At 44.2% G+C, this 19,411-nt stretch overlaps 1 protein-coding gene across 5 annotated transcripts in view; it reads left to right on the top strand.

Annotated features, from left to right (window-relative positions):
• LOC120897374 (cyclin-dependent kinase 14) overlaps window positions 1–19,411 on the top strand; it is a 137,767-nt gene that overhangs the window by 29,410 nt on the left and 88,946 nt on the right. Inside the window, exon 1 of one of the 5 annotated variants that reach the window (XM_040302220.1) lies at window positions 7,435–9,085. The exons of the other annotated variants lie outside the window; for them this stretch is intronic. Coding sequence (XP_040158154.1) covers window positions 9,055–9,085 — 31 coding nt within the window. The 5' untranslated portion in view covers window positions 7,435–9,054. Of the gene's footprint in view, window positions 1–7,434; window positions 9,086–19,411 lie in introns of those variants that run through there. 5 annotated transcript variants of the gene reach the window in all.

Below are 19,411 nucleotides of genomic sequence, written 5' to 3'. Positions count from 1 at the left end.
TGCTTTGCCGCATCATATGGGGTTTGTACCAGACCCCACCGTGACGATGACAATGCTGAAACGATTTAGTACCGTGACGCTGGCGGTACCGTACACGTTTCGTTTCGCTATATTAAATCATACACCGCGCGGTGTACTTGCTATGCTTTGGTGGCATACTGCTGCACCATTTGAGAGGGGGTGTGTGGCGGGGCCAAACCAGTGCTGCTGCACCATAAACATAACATCTCCCGGTTTGTTTGGTGGGATACACACGGCCCTGTTGGGGGCTGACTCGCGCCCGCCTGTGTGTTGGGGTTTTTTTTGTGTTGCACACATTGCGGTATGAGATTTGCTTGCCAAGAGCTGGTAGTGGAGGTAGTGGGAAATGGATAGTGTGTATATGTGATCGTGCTGTTTTGTATGTGTCGTCCCACCAGTCAACACTCCTTTAAGGCCCCGTGCGCGCACCAGTTCGATGTACGGGTGACGATCGGTCGTGTGATGGAGGTTTATTTTTAATTTGTGACTATTTTTAAACATCGCCAAATCGACGGCGTGGAAAGTGCGATACACAGAAACGGAGGAAAAAAAAGGCCACCACACAACTACAACCATTCACTGCACAGCCCCGCAACCGACGCTGGGAAGGAAGGAGCGTGTTTAAAGGGTGGTTTGGGGAAATGTGGGAAAACATGTGCAATGTTTTCAGCAATAGGGCGGCAATAGCAGTGACAGCAGAAGAAGAAGAAAAAAAAAACAACGCCGACACTCAAACAAAACAAGTAAATAATGTTTAAAACGGCTTCCGAAACCGTGTCAACTGGTGGTATGTGTGTGTGTGTGTGTGTGTGTGTGGATAGGCGGTCTATGTGTGTGATTATTGTATTTGGTTTGATTCAATCGAGGTAATTGTAGAGCAGGTCGTGACGACGCGAGTTAAACCCATTTTATGCACATGCACGAGGAAGCAAGCTGATAATCTCACCGTTCACCACTACCTCATACAGGAAGATAGCAATTGCCGGTGCGAGTGTAGTGTAAGTTACACGTTGTAGGGGAAGGTAGGTAAAGACGGACACTGCGGGTAAGATGGACACTTCTCATAAATGCATCAAAATAATACTTTTCGAAAAAATCAACAATGCAGCATCCTAACTTGAAGTTGAACAACACATTTGAGAACATTTTTGGCAATATATATGCAAAATTGGTTAAATCAGCGAACAAAATAAACTTTCAATCATGAGTATCCTTGTGGATCTAATTTGACTACTACGGATCTTAAGCTCTACAACTTGTATTGTTTATATTTCCGGAAGTTTTATTTCATGAATGGGTTGTCGTGATCATTAATGAAAAAACTGGCGAAAGAACGAGGATAAAAGCAATACAAAATATTGTTTTCTGGTGGTTTAAACATTCTGACACCAAAGCGGGAAAGACGGACACCTTGTTGTAGGGAAAGATGGACACCAAATTAATTGATTTTTTTACTTCTTATATCAATTGGTGATGAATATATTTCTTCAAATACCTTAAATAAGGCTGTTCCGGTGCTATAAATCAATCACCCCCATCAATCACGCCACAGATTAAGCTTAAACGACTGGAAAATTGAATATCCATAGAAAAAAAATGAAAGCTCTACAGCTTCGTTGGTTTGATCAATAGATGGCGTATTACAACTTATCATTATATTGCTATCTTTTTCTTGCAATGTGTTTCGACAAGTTTCATCTTATCATGACGTATATAGCTTCTAACTTTCCGAACAAAAATCTGGTTGGGGTATCCCACCAACAGAGAGCGCCACCAGCTTTTTCGCTATTTTTAGAATGCATGAGTCGTTTGCCGTCTGCTAAACGAAGTCTTTCTATATTCCGTTTAGGTAGAGAACTTGAGTCGTTTAGAAGCCGGTTAGTGGTCGTTTAGTGGATTTGTGGCACTTGGGCAGCAACTAGAGAAAGTATTTAAATAATCGAGAAATGAAACACCGGTCAAAATAGTAGCCATTCGTTATGCTATTACACGCTCGACGCTGATGAGGCGCTTCACGAAATCCAATATCTTGTCACAACTTGGACAACTTTAAGCAATAAAAATATGAGGCATTGATACGACATCGTTAAGGAATAGATGAGAAATTCTATGGGATTACAAATATCAAATGTTGAATGTTGACATGGTGGAAAATGGATTAAACTATTAACAAGTCCCTCAAAAATTACTGGGGTCGTGGTCTTTTCGCGTAGTAATTTCCTTAAAGGCAGTTCTAGACTGTTGTTCTGTAAGCTGGAGCAACGTCAGCTGTAAGTGCGCGATATTTCAATAATGCTTTAGATGCTTCATTCTACGATATATTAGAACCAGTGCTTACAATTTCTAAAGCCACGGCTGAATGAATCGTTGTTGTAATAGGCCAAGAATTGGTTTATAAACGTACCAGGACGTGGAAAGCGATAGAATCAGTTAAAATACTGTAAAACTTTTCACTTTCCAACGTTTTCTACAGGTGTCCATCTTACCCTTTATGGTGTCCATCTTTCCCATATCAGGTGTCCGTCTTACCCGAACATTTCAAAACCGCACGAAAAAAACCATGTTTTTCATTCATGAAAAATACGCAAAAATCGATGGAAACTTAAAAGTTTCAACACATTTTCTGATAAAACATGAGTGTAAGATAATATATGCACATTTTCAAGATCGTTGCACTTATATATCCCTAGATTTTTACCATTTCCCTTAACGTGTCCGTCTTTACCTACCTTCCCCTAGATGATATGGTTGGATGGGAACAGGGGCAAAAATGAGGGGAACGCATTAAGATAATTTTGTTTTGTATAATATAAGATGCACGTTTTAAAGTGTAAGTTTACAGACATTTTCTTTCCCAAAATGCACTTTTTTTGATTTCTCAACTTAAACGTGTCTGTATATCTCAAATGGTAGTCTATCCATTTGAAAGTTTAAACTACAAAACTATAATGAAACCCAATGAAAGACACATTAGTAGGATGTGATATTTTCAATGGACTTAAAAAATGCGTATTATCTACGAGAACTGCAGTGACCACAATGTTGTAGATACCGTCCGACAAATTCCGTTCGAATTGTTTTATCGACACAATTTATAAAATTAATAAAGCTGTGGTATTATTTGAAGTTTTCAGATAAAGGATTCCACATCGATCTGGTATGTCATTTCCATCACAATAATTTTTAATTTTCTACACCATGAATTTCAACACGACTCAAGCTGGATTGAGCTTGACAGTTCTTTGCTATGTGTTGAAAATCATGTGTTGAAACTGAAATTTCATTTTAACACAAATAAATCATTTGACAGCCGTTGAAAAACATCTTGGATGCGGTGAATAACAATGCTTACATTCGAAACTGACTTGGAAAACCCTGTAAGGCAAGCCATACATACAGTGACACTCTAGCCCACTTGGAGTATGAACCAAATGCTAGCCAAAGGTCATGATTTGGTACAGCTGTCCGTTGGTATAGCTGTCAAGTTGTTAGACCTAATGTGTCCTTCATTTCTTCAAATCTCGCATTAAATTTTAAATAAGACAACATTGTGGCATGTCTTTCTTTATAATATTGCGATTATTATTCTGCTGAATGATTTAGTTATTAAAACCATGATACACTAAAACTTTTGTTTCATAAATCAAATGTAACATTTTAATTTCATAATAATAGTTGGATTATAATTCCATTATAATCCAATATAATTGAAGGTTTTTTAAGAAGATTTCTAGAGCTTTTGGGATAAGATTGGTGTTATTTGTATAGATTTGACTCTGAATCCTATGATTTGAAAACATTATTTTTTATTGCTATTTTGTCAACGCGATTTAAAAAAAATAGTTAAAATTGTGAAATACAGGTATTTCCCGTTTTACGCCATACTTTATAAGGACATTCCTGGGCCATGGGTTTTTTTATATGAGCACATGATGAAGCAACAAAGTTGAATGAAGTTAGTTTAATTGTTTTTATTAGCAATTAGCGCCTGGATATCCATGGCTGCCGTGACAGTGAGCCCTGTGGATGGAAGACCCATATGTCATATGAACATGTCATGACATTTAATGGAAGCTATTCCATAAGTTCAGCATGACCAAATTAAATTTTCGTATGTCCTATATGGTTGTAAAAATGGTCAATGATAGCGGAATAGTCAAACATCTTCTTCTTTACCACAACAACCGTTGTCGGCTAAGACCTGCCTGCGCCACATCGAGGCTTGGTTTTTAGTGACTTTTTGATAAACTATAGCAGGATAATAGTTAGTCATATTGGAACTTGAACCCACGATGGGCATGTTGTTAAGTCGTACGAGTTGACGACTGTACCACAAGTCCAGCCGATAGTCAAACATATTGAAAAAGAAAGTGGGCCACGATTGCTAATGTAATGTAAACACTAACATTTGTAAATAAAAGACTTAAATAAGTAAATAAGACAAAACTATGGAAGGGCTATAAACCGGGATAAGAATTGAATGGAAACCTGTACCAAGATAGCAACACGGTCATAAAAAGTATCAGTAAAAAGACATCAAAAGAGAGCAGGAATGCTTATCTACATGTTTGCATGAAAACATTTAAATATGGCCTGCAGTCAGTATACACGTCTTAAGTTCTGTTGCGAAACCTGCAACCGGGCCAAATTAACTAGTCAGTACAAATTGTACTGATTTAACACATTTATTGTCGTATAAATTCCATTTTGGTTGAATTTAAAAACCATTTTAAAAGGTACATAATTGTAATCTTGTGTTGGAATCAGATTAAATATTTGAAGAATTGATTTTTTTTTTGCTATAATTTCACTGAAAAAAAAAACCGAATATTTGAGATATGCTATTGCCTTCGGTCCGTATTAATAGCGTATATCGGGGAACACCCGTACCTGAATTTTGATAGATATTGACGAATCAGTGAGCATCTCTTTACATTTGCGTACAATGGGGATTGAGTAGCTGCAAGCTGGAACCCTGGTACCTGGTACCTTACAAATCAGAATGCATTCGAGATTAAGATTTTGATTTAAGATAATTTAAGGAGCGGAATTACAACATTTGGTGCGTTTATGTAAAAGAAAACAAACAACAACAGTTTTGTGTGTTAAATTTTATGTAATTGTTACTTAGAATAAAATATATTCTAAAACCAGCTTGACGAATTCTTACATTTAAACGTACTATTTTGAAAAAAAAAAAATAATCAAAATATTCATGAAAAAAGCCTATTTACTGTCAATTATTATTTGTCAAATCAGAATTTTAAAATGTGCAAAATGCTCACGGCAGCATGGTGTTGTACATCCACCTTTTGTTCGTGCTGTAGCATAAACGCATGTTTAACATACCTTCAATCATAAGTACTCGAATGCGTACATGAAAAAAATAGACAGAAGATCAGTAGTAAAACCCCACGGGCGTCCCACACTTCCAGACCATCCATTATTCTGCGGCAGGTTCAGACAATTCTCCATAATTCATCACCGTTCTCTAGCCTAATTTATGCACATCCAAATCAGTTTTGATGAGCTGCAGGTGCGCGCCTCCATTGCTGTAAACCGTCAACCCACCAAAAGGAGGACCCGTTTCACACACATGTTCACGGTATCCTTCGATCGAAGAGCGGTAAAGCAACTGTGTGTGTACCGCTATTTGTTTGGGTTGGGTTTGGCGTGTGTGTCTTTTTTCTTTTTTTCTTTTCATACTTCTTATTTTCAGTCACTCTGCGACGTGTACCGTCCCCACACACTACCCGTATCGAATTGTCTAGCCGCGCAGGGTGAGGATGGAGAAGGGTATTTCGCTATTTGGCAGAGCGAGGGAGTGAAGAAGCTAGCGTGGCGTAACGCTAGAAGTGGCTGTACACACCGGAGCCTACGCTCGTGTGCGGAAGTTCCTGACGTCATGACGTTGTTTTGTTCGGTCCCCTTCCGCGATTGCGATCCCTGGGCTAAAGGTTCAATTCCGTAACAGCCGACGACTAACACACTCCAAACCTAATGCTACCCGTATACCCGCACACACACGTAGCCACGTGCCCTTTTTTCGATGGTAGCAAGCCTGCTGGATGGCGGGCTGTGTTTTAGAAAAGGATGTACTTACAGAGGAGTCGCGAGAGTAAGCGAGAGAAAGATATAGGGTGGCGTAGAGGTAGGTTAACTCGCACGCATACTAAGATCTCTCGCCCGCCCGTAGCTGGGCATTGTTTGCGACTGTTAGACCCGGAGTTCTAACGGCTGACGGCTGCAGGAGTTAGGGTGGGGTATCTGCCTTTGCCTGGGAATCTCGTCGAGATGATTCATAATATGCCTTGTGCCCTACTTGAACTTCGTTCATTCTTCGGGCGCGCTAGACGCAACCGGAGCAATCCGGGAAGGGAGAGAGAGAGAGCGAGAGTTCTGCTAGTGTGGGGCGTTTTGTGCTCTCTCGTGCACTGCTGGGGATGATGTTATATGCTTGTGGAGAGCTCGTTGCTTCGTGGTGTTGGTAATTTTGTTTTGCTCTTTCTACCACCCCCTTTAGTACGTTAGTAACAAACACTCCGCGTGGGCGATAAGACAGGGGAATGTGTTTTTGTAGAGCATTTGAGAGTGGGAGAGAGTTTGTCTATTCTGAGTAAATTGTGATTTGGTTGAGAAGAAGTGAGCATATCGAGGGGTCCACCAATGTATCTTGCGTTAGGTTCTGGCGTTTGTTTCATTCGTTGAATGTTTGAAATGAAGAACTATGTCCAATATGCATTATTTTGATATTATTCAAAAAACTTGAGGAACTGAGGTCCAAACACAAATATTTTTGTATTCTTCAGCATTTTTGGAGAACCTTCATTGCCTTATTCTGCAGAATTCTTTAAGAACACAGGTTTAACATGGATTTTTGTAAACTACTTCAGAAGTATCGAAGAACACATTTTCAACATAGAAGTTATCAATATTCTCCAAAATTGATGAAGAATACAAGTTAAACATGGAACCTTATCAAAATGCATCTTCAATTACGTTTTCGGCCTTCAAGATCGCTTCTAAAATGTAGAATCTTGAATAAAATGACATCGAACCATATTCGATTCCGAACAATTCGCTTCTTTATGCAGAATTCCTTTCGAACTGCGTCGCGCGACGCCCGCACCGTGTCTACCATTCACTTCGCACGCGGAAACGCACACTTTTACTTTCTAACACCCTTGCAAACAAACCAAAGAAACAAAAAAGTCCACCCCATTCTCCGGGTTGTGCTTGTGAATGCGCTCTGGCGGCCAAGCTCTCTCGAGTGCGCTTTCCCTCTCTGACGCTCTGGCCAGCCGAACGCGCGAGCTACGACTCGTGCACTGGTGTTGGTAGTAAGGCGTCGGCGGACGTGTGCGTGGGCCAAACGGCACGAGCAGCATACGGAGAGCGCACCGAGGACTTGCTCACTCAGTTCAATCTTGGTCTTTCTGCAGCTTCGTTCGCGCCTGGTACGCGTGTCCGCGGTTTTACAAGGTACAAGCGTTCCACACCAAACGGCTTCCCGCACAAACTACGACAACGGTACGCGCTCAGAAGCGTTCTAGTCCCCGGTGCGATCCGCTGGAAGTTTGTGCAGTAAGTTTTTGAGGTGTACTTGTAAGCGATTGAAATTCCCAAAAATCCCTAGCGCTTGCAATCACTACTGGTGTGACACAAATAGCCCTTTTCTGGTGGTGTACAAGTTCCGGAGGACCGGGATTGTGAGATCATCTGAAAGGTGCACAGCACAATGTGAAACCGTGAAACGGTGGTTTGGTGGATCAAAAGCAACCTCAAAACTTGTTGATCCAAGCTTCTTGGAGCGGACGCAGCTACAACGCGCTCTAGACCGTGTGCCTAAGCGTCGCCCGTCGCCTACATCTGGCCAATTGAGAATTCCGGCGTCTTTTCGTGCCTCTCTGCGGTGGTGGTGAACATTCAGTTGCAAGGCGGCCCACAACAATTACGTCATTCGGGACGGGTGGGGCGGTGATTAATTAGAATCCGGCCACAGAATATCCTACGCCAACGTGCTGCTGCGGTCTTCGGAGTCCAATAGAGAATCAATACGAGAGTAGCCCCCCCGCACATCGTGGAAGGGGTGCGTCATACGCGAATGCCCTGACCTAGACTGAAACACTGAAAAGTTTGGCTTGACTGAACAGTTTGGGAAAAAGTTTGATCTCTTTTTCAACTTTTTGAAGGCTCGTGGAGTTGCTGTCATTAAACGAAATTAAAACATCAAAAATTCAAAGCAACGGTGAAAGTGTCCAGTGAGTTTTTTTCGTTGGTCGTAAGGGAAGTTCCTGAAAAGAATTAGGCCAAAGAAGCCATTGCTGGGTTTTGGAACTCCCTGGAAAAGGTTACAAAATCGTTGTGCATTTGTGGTTCAACTCTAGTATCAATTTCCTCTGTGTGTATTCGTGTGTGAGTGTGTATTGTATTTGTACGTGTGCACAGCAGTTTTCCGGTGACAAGTGCGTACAAGAGCCTCAAAGCACCTTTGTGTATGTGTATTTGTGTGAGTATTTGAAGTTTAACACCAGTGAAAGGAGGGTGACTGGGGTGTTCGTCCCTGTGCATAATCCTTATCCGTACGTATACGTGTATGTATGTGTATGTGTGCGTGTGTACCGTGATTTCGTAATATTTCCCCCTTTTTAGTAATCAGCGGACGCGGAATTCCCTACCGCTAAAGAGGGTGGTGCAACGCGTCCTTACGCTTCCGAGCATTTTGTGCGTTGGGTTGCCTGTGTGTGGCTGTGCCTGTTAGTACTACGAGAGTTTCATTGAAAGTGGAAGGTTGCTGTTTTGTGGAAAATTGGTTTTCCCCCTTTTTGGTCTTGGTACGACGTAAAACGGTTCAAATAAAAGGGGTCGTTCGAACGTTTTGCCCTGGCCAGTCAGTGAGAAGGAAGGAAAAGGGCCAGTGTACTCGCTGGTGGTAGTAGTGGAAGTAAGCAAGCAGGCAGCAAGAGCAGCATTTTGTCACACCCGCCATCCGTTTGGATCCGTCCAAAATAAACCGCCAGAATTGAGCCGCCTATGTACATCAAGAAGGACCCGAGAAAGGAAGGTATGTTTCAACGCCGTTTCCTCTGTGTGTGAGTGTATGCGTCCATAAGGTGGAAAATCGGTTTGTTTTATATTGAACAAAAAAAAACTCCCTTAAATGCAACTCTATGCTCCTACGCAGTGCCCAGATCTAGCTCCGTTCAGAAGGCAAAGTTTTAAGAGGTTCTCGAACTGTGTATAGAAGGATGCAATAGCGATGATGCTGTACGTGGTATTACAACTACGACTACTTGCTGCCTTGCCTTTATTCCAAAACGAGATATAGATTAGAATGTTTCACCAGCGCGTTGGGGAAGAGTGGATTTGTTTACAATTTGTTCGTGCTACTGCTTTCCTCGTACCGTCTGTGCGGTGTGGGCTCTTGATTTGAATATTCTTCTTGCCAGCAGTGGTGTAGTACACGGCAAAGGTTCTTACCGCACACGGGACTTGGGCCGAACGTGGGCCGGTATGATGGGTGAGTGCAGGAGAGTGGATTCAGATCTCGGATGCTGAGATGATTTTGCCCTTTTTGTTTATCCTATCCGGGGGTCGAACTCTCCAAACCGTTCGACATGATGAAACCGTCGCTTCCTTCTCCGCACACAGTTGAGGCTCGACTCCACGTACCAGACACCATTTTTCTCGTACTAATTGAACCGACCGGAGTTCATCTGCGGTACGCTGTGAACAGATGTCGGTAATGTCTGTATATTGTAAATTGTTGGTTTTTTGCTTTTTTTTTTGGTTTTTTGTGCACAGCATCATCAGCATCATCCTGATCGAGGAACATTGCACGAGAGCGTTTTAATGGTACCGTATCGTTCACTTTAAATGGTGTTTGCGCAGAAATTTGCATGTAGGTTCAAATTAGTGTGCTTGATGTGTAATAATAAGGTGCCGGACACGCAAACATACGTTGGAAATAAGATATTTAGTTATGCTTTTCATGTTACAAGTTTTCGCATATAAACTTAAGAACATTTAGTAACGGAGCAGCTTCAAATGTCTTTTGAACTTTTGTATACAGTCATGGTTTAGAATTAATTCCAATAATTTCGCAAAAATCAATTCCTCTATATACCTGCTGCCTTTACATTTAAGTTTCAGTTGTTTTTCTTACACTGTGATGATTTGTAATTGCTGGACTTGACTTTGCGGGATCTACTGCCTAAGTACATTCTTAATGTAGTAACTATTGGCCTGATGTTATAACTAAGCATCTTAATGATTAATTAATGAATAATTTGAGGTAAAGTTGATTCAAGATCCCTTGTTTGTACCTCCCTCAGTATGTTGAATATCTTGCAATAAGCTACTGCTAGAAAAAAGAAGCACATCTCTGGTAATGTCATTAGTTAGTAACACAATTCGCGTAAAAGTATCAACTTTGGTACTCAGGAGGCTCCAAATTTGCGTGAAGAATAATTCGCAATTCGAAAAGATTTGGGATGGATGAAAACTGGTAAACTAGTACTGGTAGTTTCTGCCTACAGAAACTACTGATTTGGTGGTTTTTGTGGGTTTGTAGTGTCATTTTGGGTCTTGTCTAAGCATTGAAAGTGGAAAATAAAGACCAACAACTAATAGACCTACGAGCCGGAAAGTAACAACTACATCAGAAACTCCACATCTTTGCACCGTCTATCCAATTTCGTTTCAAACTCTCTCATTAATCAAAACAAACATCCAAAAGCTCTGCTCTCGAAAGTCCATCCCCAAGAAGCGTAGATCCCGGAATCGTTTGCGGAATACACTAGCAATTTGCAGTGGCTCGAAAATCTTCCGGGTTCATCGCCGGTCGACGGGGTACAATCATCATGCTCGTTCAATCATGATCAACCTGCTGCAACGGAGCGTTCAAAAGCTTGGGCCTGCTGCAAGTATCAACACGCAAGTCGTCGCGTCCCTTCATCCATCCGTCATGCGTTCCCGCGAACCACGCGAATCGATCGGACGAGATAATTTTCTTCCATTGTGTGGTGATGGTGGCGAAATCACTTCCCAGTGTGCGTGTTTGTGTGTATGGTGGTGACTTGCAGCAGAGCTCTACTGAACTGATCCGGTGTTGTGCGAAATCTGCTAAGGCTTCTTCCCCCAATGCCCTTGGCTTGAGAAGACTCTGTAACGCTCCCGGAGGTGTTTTTTTGTGTAGCAGCTCTTTTGCCGTGTGCCGTTAAGATGCGAGTGAGAATTTTATGGAAAGCGAAAACCACTAAAAGGCTGTGCTTTTTGCTCTCTTTCTAACCGTTTCTTGCACCACACTTCTGGCAATCGTAAGAGCGTTCGTCCGCTGTGGTCGCGTCTTTGGTGCGTAGCAACAACCGGCAACTGTCCGGCCAATGTTTCTTCTGATACGCTCCGGACCCAGCAGCTCGGGTTTTGGTGGATATTCCCTTTGCCGTTTGCAGTTGTTTTTGCCACGGTTGTCGTCGTTCGGCGGCTTGCATACGTTGACCGAGCGAAAAAACGGGCGAGTTAGCGGCAGCCCTGAGCGAGCGGGTCGTTGAACATTGAACTCAACCTTGCTCACCTTAGCCGTACTGCCACCGCGGGGCGAATGGACGTTGTTGCTGGGTAGCACACTACCCCTCTCGCCACTCCACCAGAAGTCGCACGAAAGATCTTCTGCGCTGCCCTGCGAACTTGGATCCGTGTGTGTTTGAAGCAAATGGCACGTTCTCGTGTTCTTTCGGTCGGAAGAAGCAAATGGCTTCTTCTGATCCGCGTCTGTGTCCAGGTGGCGAAAGCTCATCAGCATAATAAAATCGTATGTGTGTATACGGTGCGGGATGTCGGGGTGCTGTTCATGTCGAGCGTTGTTTTTTCTCTCTCTCTCTGTGAGCGACTTCTACGGCTGCAATCTCACTCCGCCGTTGAAAGAACGCTTAGGTACAAAAAAAAAAAAAAAAAACCGTGTGAAAAGTGACAGCTAAAGAAGCATTCTTTTTTATGCACCAGAGCCAGCATTTGTGTAACATTTATGCGCTTTGATTGTCTCGGATGTCTCTTTTTTGGGTCTCTTTGTGTACCTCGCTTACTCACTACAGCAACCCTGGGTTGGAACGGTTTTCTTTTTTTGGTTTGTTTGTAAGAAAGTCAAACCAAATCAACTGTTTTCAGAACAGTAACAGCTTTGGCTGGGTATCATCCGGGTCGTATAACTTTATTACTCCCGCGGAATAGTGAAGTCGCCAGCATTATTTCGATCTTTACGACCGACCCGGGCTTGTCGCCTCATAGGTTCTAGGACCCGACCTGGTCAGATATTGTCAGATCATCAATTGTCCAGCGGGTCCAGCTCTCCGTCGTCAGCTATATCCGGTCGGGAATGGAATATCTTTGCATAGTTTATTGTGCGGCAGCTCCAACATGCACATGCAATTGTAGCCTCTATGCTTTCCATGTATTTGCTGTGCTTTTATGTTTGCGTTTGGATGGCCATATTTAATGGTTTCGTTTTAATGTTTACTTTGTGCTTATGCGACAACGATGACGGACTGTTAATTCATTTTGACGTGTTGTTATGAGGTTTCCTGAACGCATACTACGACAAAGGTAACGCAACAAAAGAGAGATGAGAACTGTTCCATTTTGAAAGAGAATGTTTCACTTAACCAGTTTCTTTGAATTGAGCAGCCACTTACGAATTAAAGCACAACAGATGCAAAAATGATTTTTTCTGATGCATCTTGCAATGTCATTGAAGAATTTGTAGCATTAAAATGATAATTTCTCGTTGAGCCTGTGAAAATGATGACGTTATTTTGAAAAAAAAACCTTTCATTCCATCATGTTTCGGTTCGCTCCGAAAGCAAAATGCATTAAAATGCCGAGCATCCGTTATGATGATAATCACCATTTTTTGAAGCTACCTTTTCGTGCTGTCGAATTTCCGGGTTCTTTTAAATGGTTCTCTTGGCTTTTTTTTCGTTGTTTTTTTTGGGACTATCATAAATAAATGCATTAACTTTTTGGCATGCTGAACGTACCAGCGAGATCTGCTCTTGCGATACGAACGACGACATGATGGTCCGCCAAATGTGTGAAAATAATGTTTCCTTCACGAGGGGCAGAACGTTCTCTCGCCAATTTAAACCGAACAGGCAGAATGGGTCGATACAGTGTTACCGGTCAGCGCGAGCCAGATGAAGGCAAATTCATTTTCATATGATTAATGATGGCAATAAGCTGCAGTAGAAGGAAAGAAAAAACTTCACGCTTAGTTTTTCGAATGGTGGATAGCACTCTCCAGCGGGAATGCGTTGCATTCATTGACGCGTTTGTCAGGCTGTTTTTTGTTGTTGTATGTGATCATCTCCCTTCGCCTTCCGTGGTATATGTGCGCGGGTTTGCTAATTGAACGTCTAATTAAAGCTAATCTATTTCGCCAGCAATGATGTGGTGTTCAGTTCGGTTGCGGGTTAGTGTGTAACGTGCGCTTGCTTGACAAGAACCGTCAGGGAGAAGGGGGGCCGTAAAAGATGCGAGATAATTATGCACAACTAGCGTTAATGAGAGGATACAGAGCTGTGAATTGAATGACGAACGACCCGAGTCGAATGGACAAATTGGGCTACGTTTTGTATGGAACAGTTTCGTGCAGCCCGTCCTTGCTGCTCAAAACTCGCTGCGATGACTGAGGTTGTAAAAAGAATTTCCATCGTGAATAGAACGAACTCCAACCAGACGAACGGAACGAACAAACGTCCACTTTTTGAAATCAATTTTACCACCACTCTATAACGATTCCATCGTTTGGGTAAAACCCCATCACGCGGGTAATGACAGGCATTGCTGGATATTAGATGGAGCATGAAAACTGGGACACAGCAGCACACACAAAAAAAAACCCGCCGGTGCACGAATTCGCAATTCCGCTGCCCAAATGTACCGTCGTTCGCGGCACGCCATTTTGTGCTATCTGCCCATCTGCCCAGGCCATAGTCAGGCTCCCATTCCCATCCTGGTTTCGTGCGGACCGGGAGCAAATCGCGCAAGTTGATTAACTCACCATCGTTCATTTTCGTGACTGTCCGATGCGAGGCAAACAGAACAGTGTTTTCGTTTTTTTCTTCTTCTCCTGCTTTGCTCGTTCCTCTTACAGCTAGTTACTAGTTTTAGCAACCTTCCGCAACTGGCTTTCCAATAGATATTAGAGCAGCGAGTGAGCGAGATTGGTGGTGGAAGATTGTATGTACAGACGCCCGTCTGCTGCGCTTCTCTGCCCAGATGTGGCGGCATCAGTGGAGCATTATTGGTTTAGTGCCAGATAGCCGGATAGAACTAGCCATTGACCGCAAACTCATCGATAACTGTGCGAATCATGATCAATTACTGCTGCTGTTAGTTTGAATCAGCATATGGTGGAGTCCGGCTTTTTTTCTCGTTCCAGTTTCACTCGCCTTTGCTTGCTGCCTTACCCTGTGGCGAACTCATCGAACGCGAGGTCGTCCAGTCTGATGTAACTGCTTGGTGGTTCAGGCTCATCATCATCAGCATCACCATCATCATCTGTTCGATTCACAGCAACCCCTCATGGTATGCTTTCTTCTCTTTGGTTTGCAATTTCGCCCGGGTAATGGCTCATAATCATCATTAGGGCGCCCGAAGAACTGGCGCGGACTGTTTCGGTAATAATGGAAACGGGCAGCAAGCTTAACTAGCTAGCTAGCTGTGTCCTACTTTGCCAGTAGTTCCGAAAATTTTCACTCAAATAGCACGTGTTGCGCAAGCAAATTATCCATTATTGGTACAGTGTTCCAGCGAACAACTGTACAAAGCAACGAATTAAACTCACATTTGAAGTACATTCGTCCACAACAACACGGCGTTGTGTAATTAAACTTTATTTTCGTCGCGCTTACATTTAAAACAGATCATAAATAGGTGGCAGGTACTAGAAACTAATCGAGCGATGTGCGTGCTCCTTCTCAATATCCACACGCTCAATGCTGCTGCGGTCCCATCATCCCGTCCTGCATCGGTATGAGCTGGAACATTTGCTCCGGGTTGTCCGCGGTCACGCCGACGTGCTGCGTTTCCTGCGCGGCACACACGTCGTCGTGGCTGCGCTTCATCAGCCGCACGATCGTTTCCTTCGGCTCGCAGACGTAGATCTTCTTCTCGACCAGCACGTAGCCGCCGCAGCCGCACCCGTTCGGCTGCACCTGGGCGGCGTACTTGCTGTAGACGTTGCGCTTCTGCGGGATCGCGTTGGTCAGCTCGGCCGGCTGGGGCAGATCTTCGGGCCGCGGTGCCGTCTCGAGCTCGACCTCCATCAGGGAGGTTTGCTCGGGCGAACCCTTGGAGACCTGTTGCTGTGCCTCATTGGTGGAGCCGTTGGCCGCAGTCGCGGCTGCAGTCGGTACGGTGTCGGATGCCGCATTGGCTGTTGCCGTTGGTGCTGCTGCTGCTGCTGCGGCTATTACTGTTGGGATCGTTTTTTTGGGTGGTTTTTGTAGCTGTTGTAGGGAGAGCGGCACTTGCAGAGGTTGGGCGGGTGTTGCGGTCTGCACCTGGGCCAGTGGGGTCGGCAGTGCTTGTGGTGTGGTCAGGTGCGTGGTGCTGGTCGGTGTGTAGACGGTTTGGCCGGCCCGTTTGACGATCGTCACTTCCTCGGAGCTGTCAAAGTCTTGCATACCGTACGCGTACGGTGCGGGTGGCAGGTCGCGCTGAATGAAGACGGGCTGGATGGGGTTGGTGGGACTGGCGGTACAGAGACTGCTCAGAATGGTGGTACCGACAGCCAGCAGCAAAGAGATCTTCGCCCAACTGGGATGGCCCAGGCTCTTGCTCTTCGGGTTGAGATATTGTCCGGTTCGTTGTCTCATGTCGGTTGGGTCTTTTACTGGCCGATTTCGGAACGTTATTCTTGCCGCGCTTGCACCGCTACAGTGTGAATGAAGGGCCGGGTGTACCAACTTTAAATATGGATGCAGACCTCCGTTTTCGGACGTGCAAACGGACGACGCGTGTTGATAAACTCGATTGCGATTAATCCAAACGTCTTTCGCGAGCAGTTGTTGTTGTTGTTGTTGAGGACCTTCGAAATGGGTGTGAACCCCGATATGGTGGTGTGCCCTGACCGCGCACTGCTTTCTCTCTCGCAAACCCTTTGCACCAGCGGTTTGATTCGTTTTGTAACGAATGGCGGCACTTATCTTGCGGCTGGGTGCCCAACATACCCAAATGGTGCGGCGTGGCGTAGTAAAACGTGTCTTTAATGCGTGTGGTGCACTTTGGTGGAGAGAAAGAGTGTCTTTTTTCCTCTTCACTTTTCTTCGGCTTCGTTTTTACTACGAAGCGATTTGAACAGGTGCGATGTGATGCAACCTCTCGGCGGGGTAAGTTTGCAAGTTCGAAGGCTGCCCAACACCAGTGCCGAAGTAATCTATCGCAGCACAGTGTGTGGACGACTGTGGACGACGGGTGTGTGGATTAATGTTGGTGCAATCGCGTGTTAGTAGGCGGCGGGACAGTTTTGTCGTAATCACAACACGTTACTGCCCTTTGACGTTATTGTCTATTGAAAGTGCACGTGAGAAGTTGGATTTAGCGTTGATTGTGTAATTTCATTCGATAAGGAGGGTTCTGTGTCGCATGAGGATAGGGTTTTGTCTGTTTTGGAAGGCCTGGAACCTGCCGGTGGCTTAAAATAGTTTGATATGGTAAACAGTATGCCTCACTTCACGTAAATGAAGCAGTCATTGGGACATCTGTGTGAAGTCTAAGCGGTAGTAAGTGGATGATTATGGCAAAATAACACTAATACAGCAAACCAATACCGATAACAACTGAGACATTATAGTGTCACATCAGTTTGTCTTAAATCCTGACTGTTTCCGCCATTTTAAATGACAAAAACCACATGTGATTCAATTTCTGAATAATTCCAAATGATTGATCCAGACGCCAGCGAAGACTACACACTCAATTAATCATTGCATTTGAATTTCTGATTAATACTACCAGCCACTACAGGAAGTCTTGTAGATGTTATTATTTATTTACGAAATGCAAACAGTCGCAACGAAGCGTACAAAAACTAATCAGCTGTCTAGCTGGCACACCATCCATAAACTGTGACCAAACAAAATCAGTGCTTCCCCCCTTTATCAGCGTCTAGCACACCTCCGTTCAGTTTCCGTTTTGGGTCAACGAGTTGAAGGTTTGTTTGAATCATTTCTATCGCCTTTTATTTTCGTTGTTGTGAGTCATAAAAAAGAAGGTTTCAGCGCTCTTATCTGTCAACGTAAACCATTCTTCCGTTGGAGTTGCTGTTGATAATCGATGCGAACGAGGCGTTCGTGTTGACTTGCGCTTGGAGGTGGAAGTAGACAAAGTTCATTCTGGAGTGGAGTGTCGTGGCTTAACTCTGGCACTGGAAGCTATGGAGTGTCAGAAATCAGCCACAAAGTGGGAAGAACGCTGTCTGCTCGCTAGCCGCTAGAGAACCCCGAGAACTGTTGGGAACGGGACGATTGCTTCCAAGTATGTGCCAACGCAATTTGCGAAAACGTGGTCAATAATCACGTTTCGTTCGTTGGTCGCTCTGGTACGGTGGTGCTTCTCTACAAAACCTTGGAATGTGTAGTGTGGTGTAGCGGCTTTTTTGTTGTTGCTTCGTTCCAGAGTGACGTTTACGATTTTATCTTCCGAGCCATCATCTCCAGTCCAGTTTATGGACCGCACTAAAGTTCGTGTTCACTCTGCTCGTGTCCGCCATATCCCCTACGGCTCCCGACTCCCCAGATCTAATGCAATATCCAGTGCGCACTGTCTGCATTGTTCTAATCAAAGATGGTGAAGCGTGCTGGTTTCCGCCCGAGAGGCAGCGCTTGATAATATTGCAAAATATTCACAATTGTTTCGTGCGATAGCAATCTGCCCCTTCCAGTAGAGCGTGGCTGACATTTGTGCTGGTTGGTGGGTTGGTTGGTTGGTTGGTTCGTTGTAAGTCATTTGTCGCTGTCGCGGTTTTTGTCAGCTCTAACGATGCGCCATATTTAATTAAAGATAGTTACCCAACACAGTGCGCTCTTCGCTGTAGCATTAACGGCGTGCTACAGTGGTTGTCATCGTCAATCGCCCTATCACACTACTGCTGCTATTCGAGCTGGCTAGCGAAGGGATCGTTTACGTGCTCCTTCCACCCTGGTGCCGACGGTTGACTTGTGTCCTCAGTCAACAAGTAATCGTGTGCATCGTCTTTCCGTAAGAGCAGAAGCGCTTTCGCCTCCTGGTGGACAACAAACATACACAACAGGGATCGTTAAGAATGTGACGTGATAAGAGAGAGCTCTTAGTAGAACTCTTACGATCTTCGCACTCAAGAATCCTTACTTGCCATCTTCGTTGGAACTGTAGCAATGGAAAGGAAACTTGGTGTGCGTGGGAAAGAGAGGCCACTTATTATCACTTTGCCACTGTCCACACGGGGGCACTCGGGACAGAAGCACTGGCAACCAGTAACAAGTCTATCTGAACGCCGGTGTCGATCAAACAGGAAGCTATTTCCCAGATGTCTCCCCCGGTCGAGATTGGCTTGTTAAGGGTGGGTTTCACTCGAGCTCGCGCGAGTTCAAGAACACGCCATGCTCCTCGTGCACGGCGTGTCGGACGCGGTCGGTCGCGAATTGATTGAAGTTTGCAAACCACCGCGCCTTGTTGTCCGACGCTGACCGATAACAGCAGATGTCAAGCACGGCAAAGAACGGAACAGGAGGCTGACTAACTCATGATGACGGTGAGGATGATGGTGCTGATTGTTGCTGCACGAAGAGCGTTTAAACGTTTCCGCTTTCGCGGGGAGTAACGTAGTATCCATTTCTTGGTAGAGTAAATGCGTGATAGACACGATGTGAACTCTTTGCTTTTTGCTTCCACAAATTAATCCTACACTTTTTCCTGCAAGAGCTTGTCATTTTCAGTATTTCATGCTCCCATGCCCGAAGCTTCATGCTCGAAAGCAAAACATCACAATACATTAAACGCAATGTAAGGATGCAATATGATAGCTCCGTTTTCTATTTTCTGTTTGTGATGTGTTTCTTTGATCTTCCAGGCTTCTGTCGCTCGCTGCTCTTTTTCCGTCGCGCACCACAATGTTAATACGTTTTGTTTTGAAAGGGTGAAGCAATAGCGATCGAATCTGCCGATAGTCGTCAGGGTTTGGATTTCTGAATCATAAACATGATCCGAGATCAAGTAGTAGATGTGCAGTGAGTTGTAGACATCGTCTCTTCGGCGGCAGTCATCGAATAAACAATAATATTTCCGCATTCGTAGAAATAATTTTCTGAAGAATTGTCTTTGTTTGAGGGCTTGGGTGGGTTTATTGTTTGGC

This window comes from Anopheles arabiensis, chromosome 2, assembly GCF_016920715.1.
Source record: "Anopheles arabiensis isolate DONGOLA chromosome 2, AaraD3, whole genome shotgun sequence".
In the NCBI taxonomy this organism is placed as follows: Eukaryota; Metazoa; Arthropoda; class Insecta; order Diptera; family Culicidae; genus Anopheles; species Anopheles arabiensis.
Note: the sequence above shows the minus strand (reverse complement) of the source record. Positions and strands in the feature narration are given on the sequence as shown.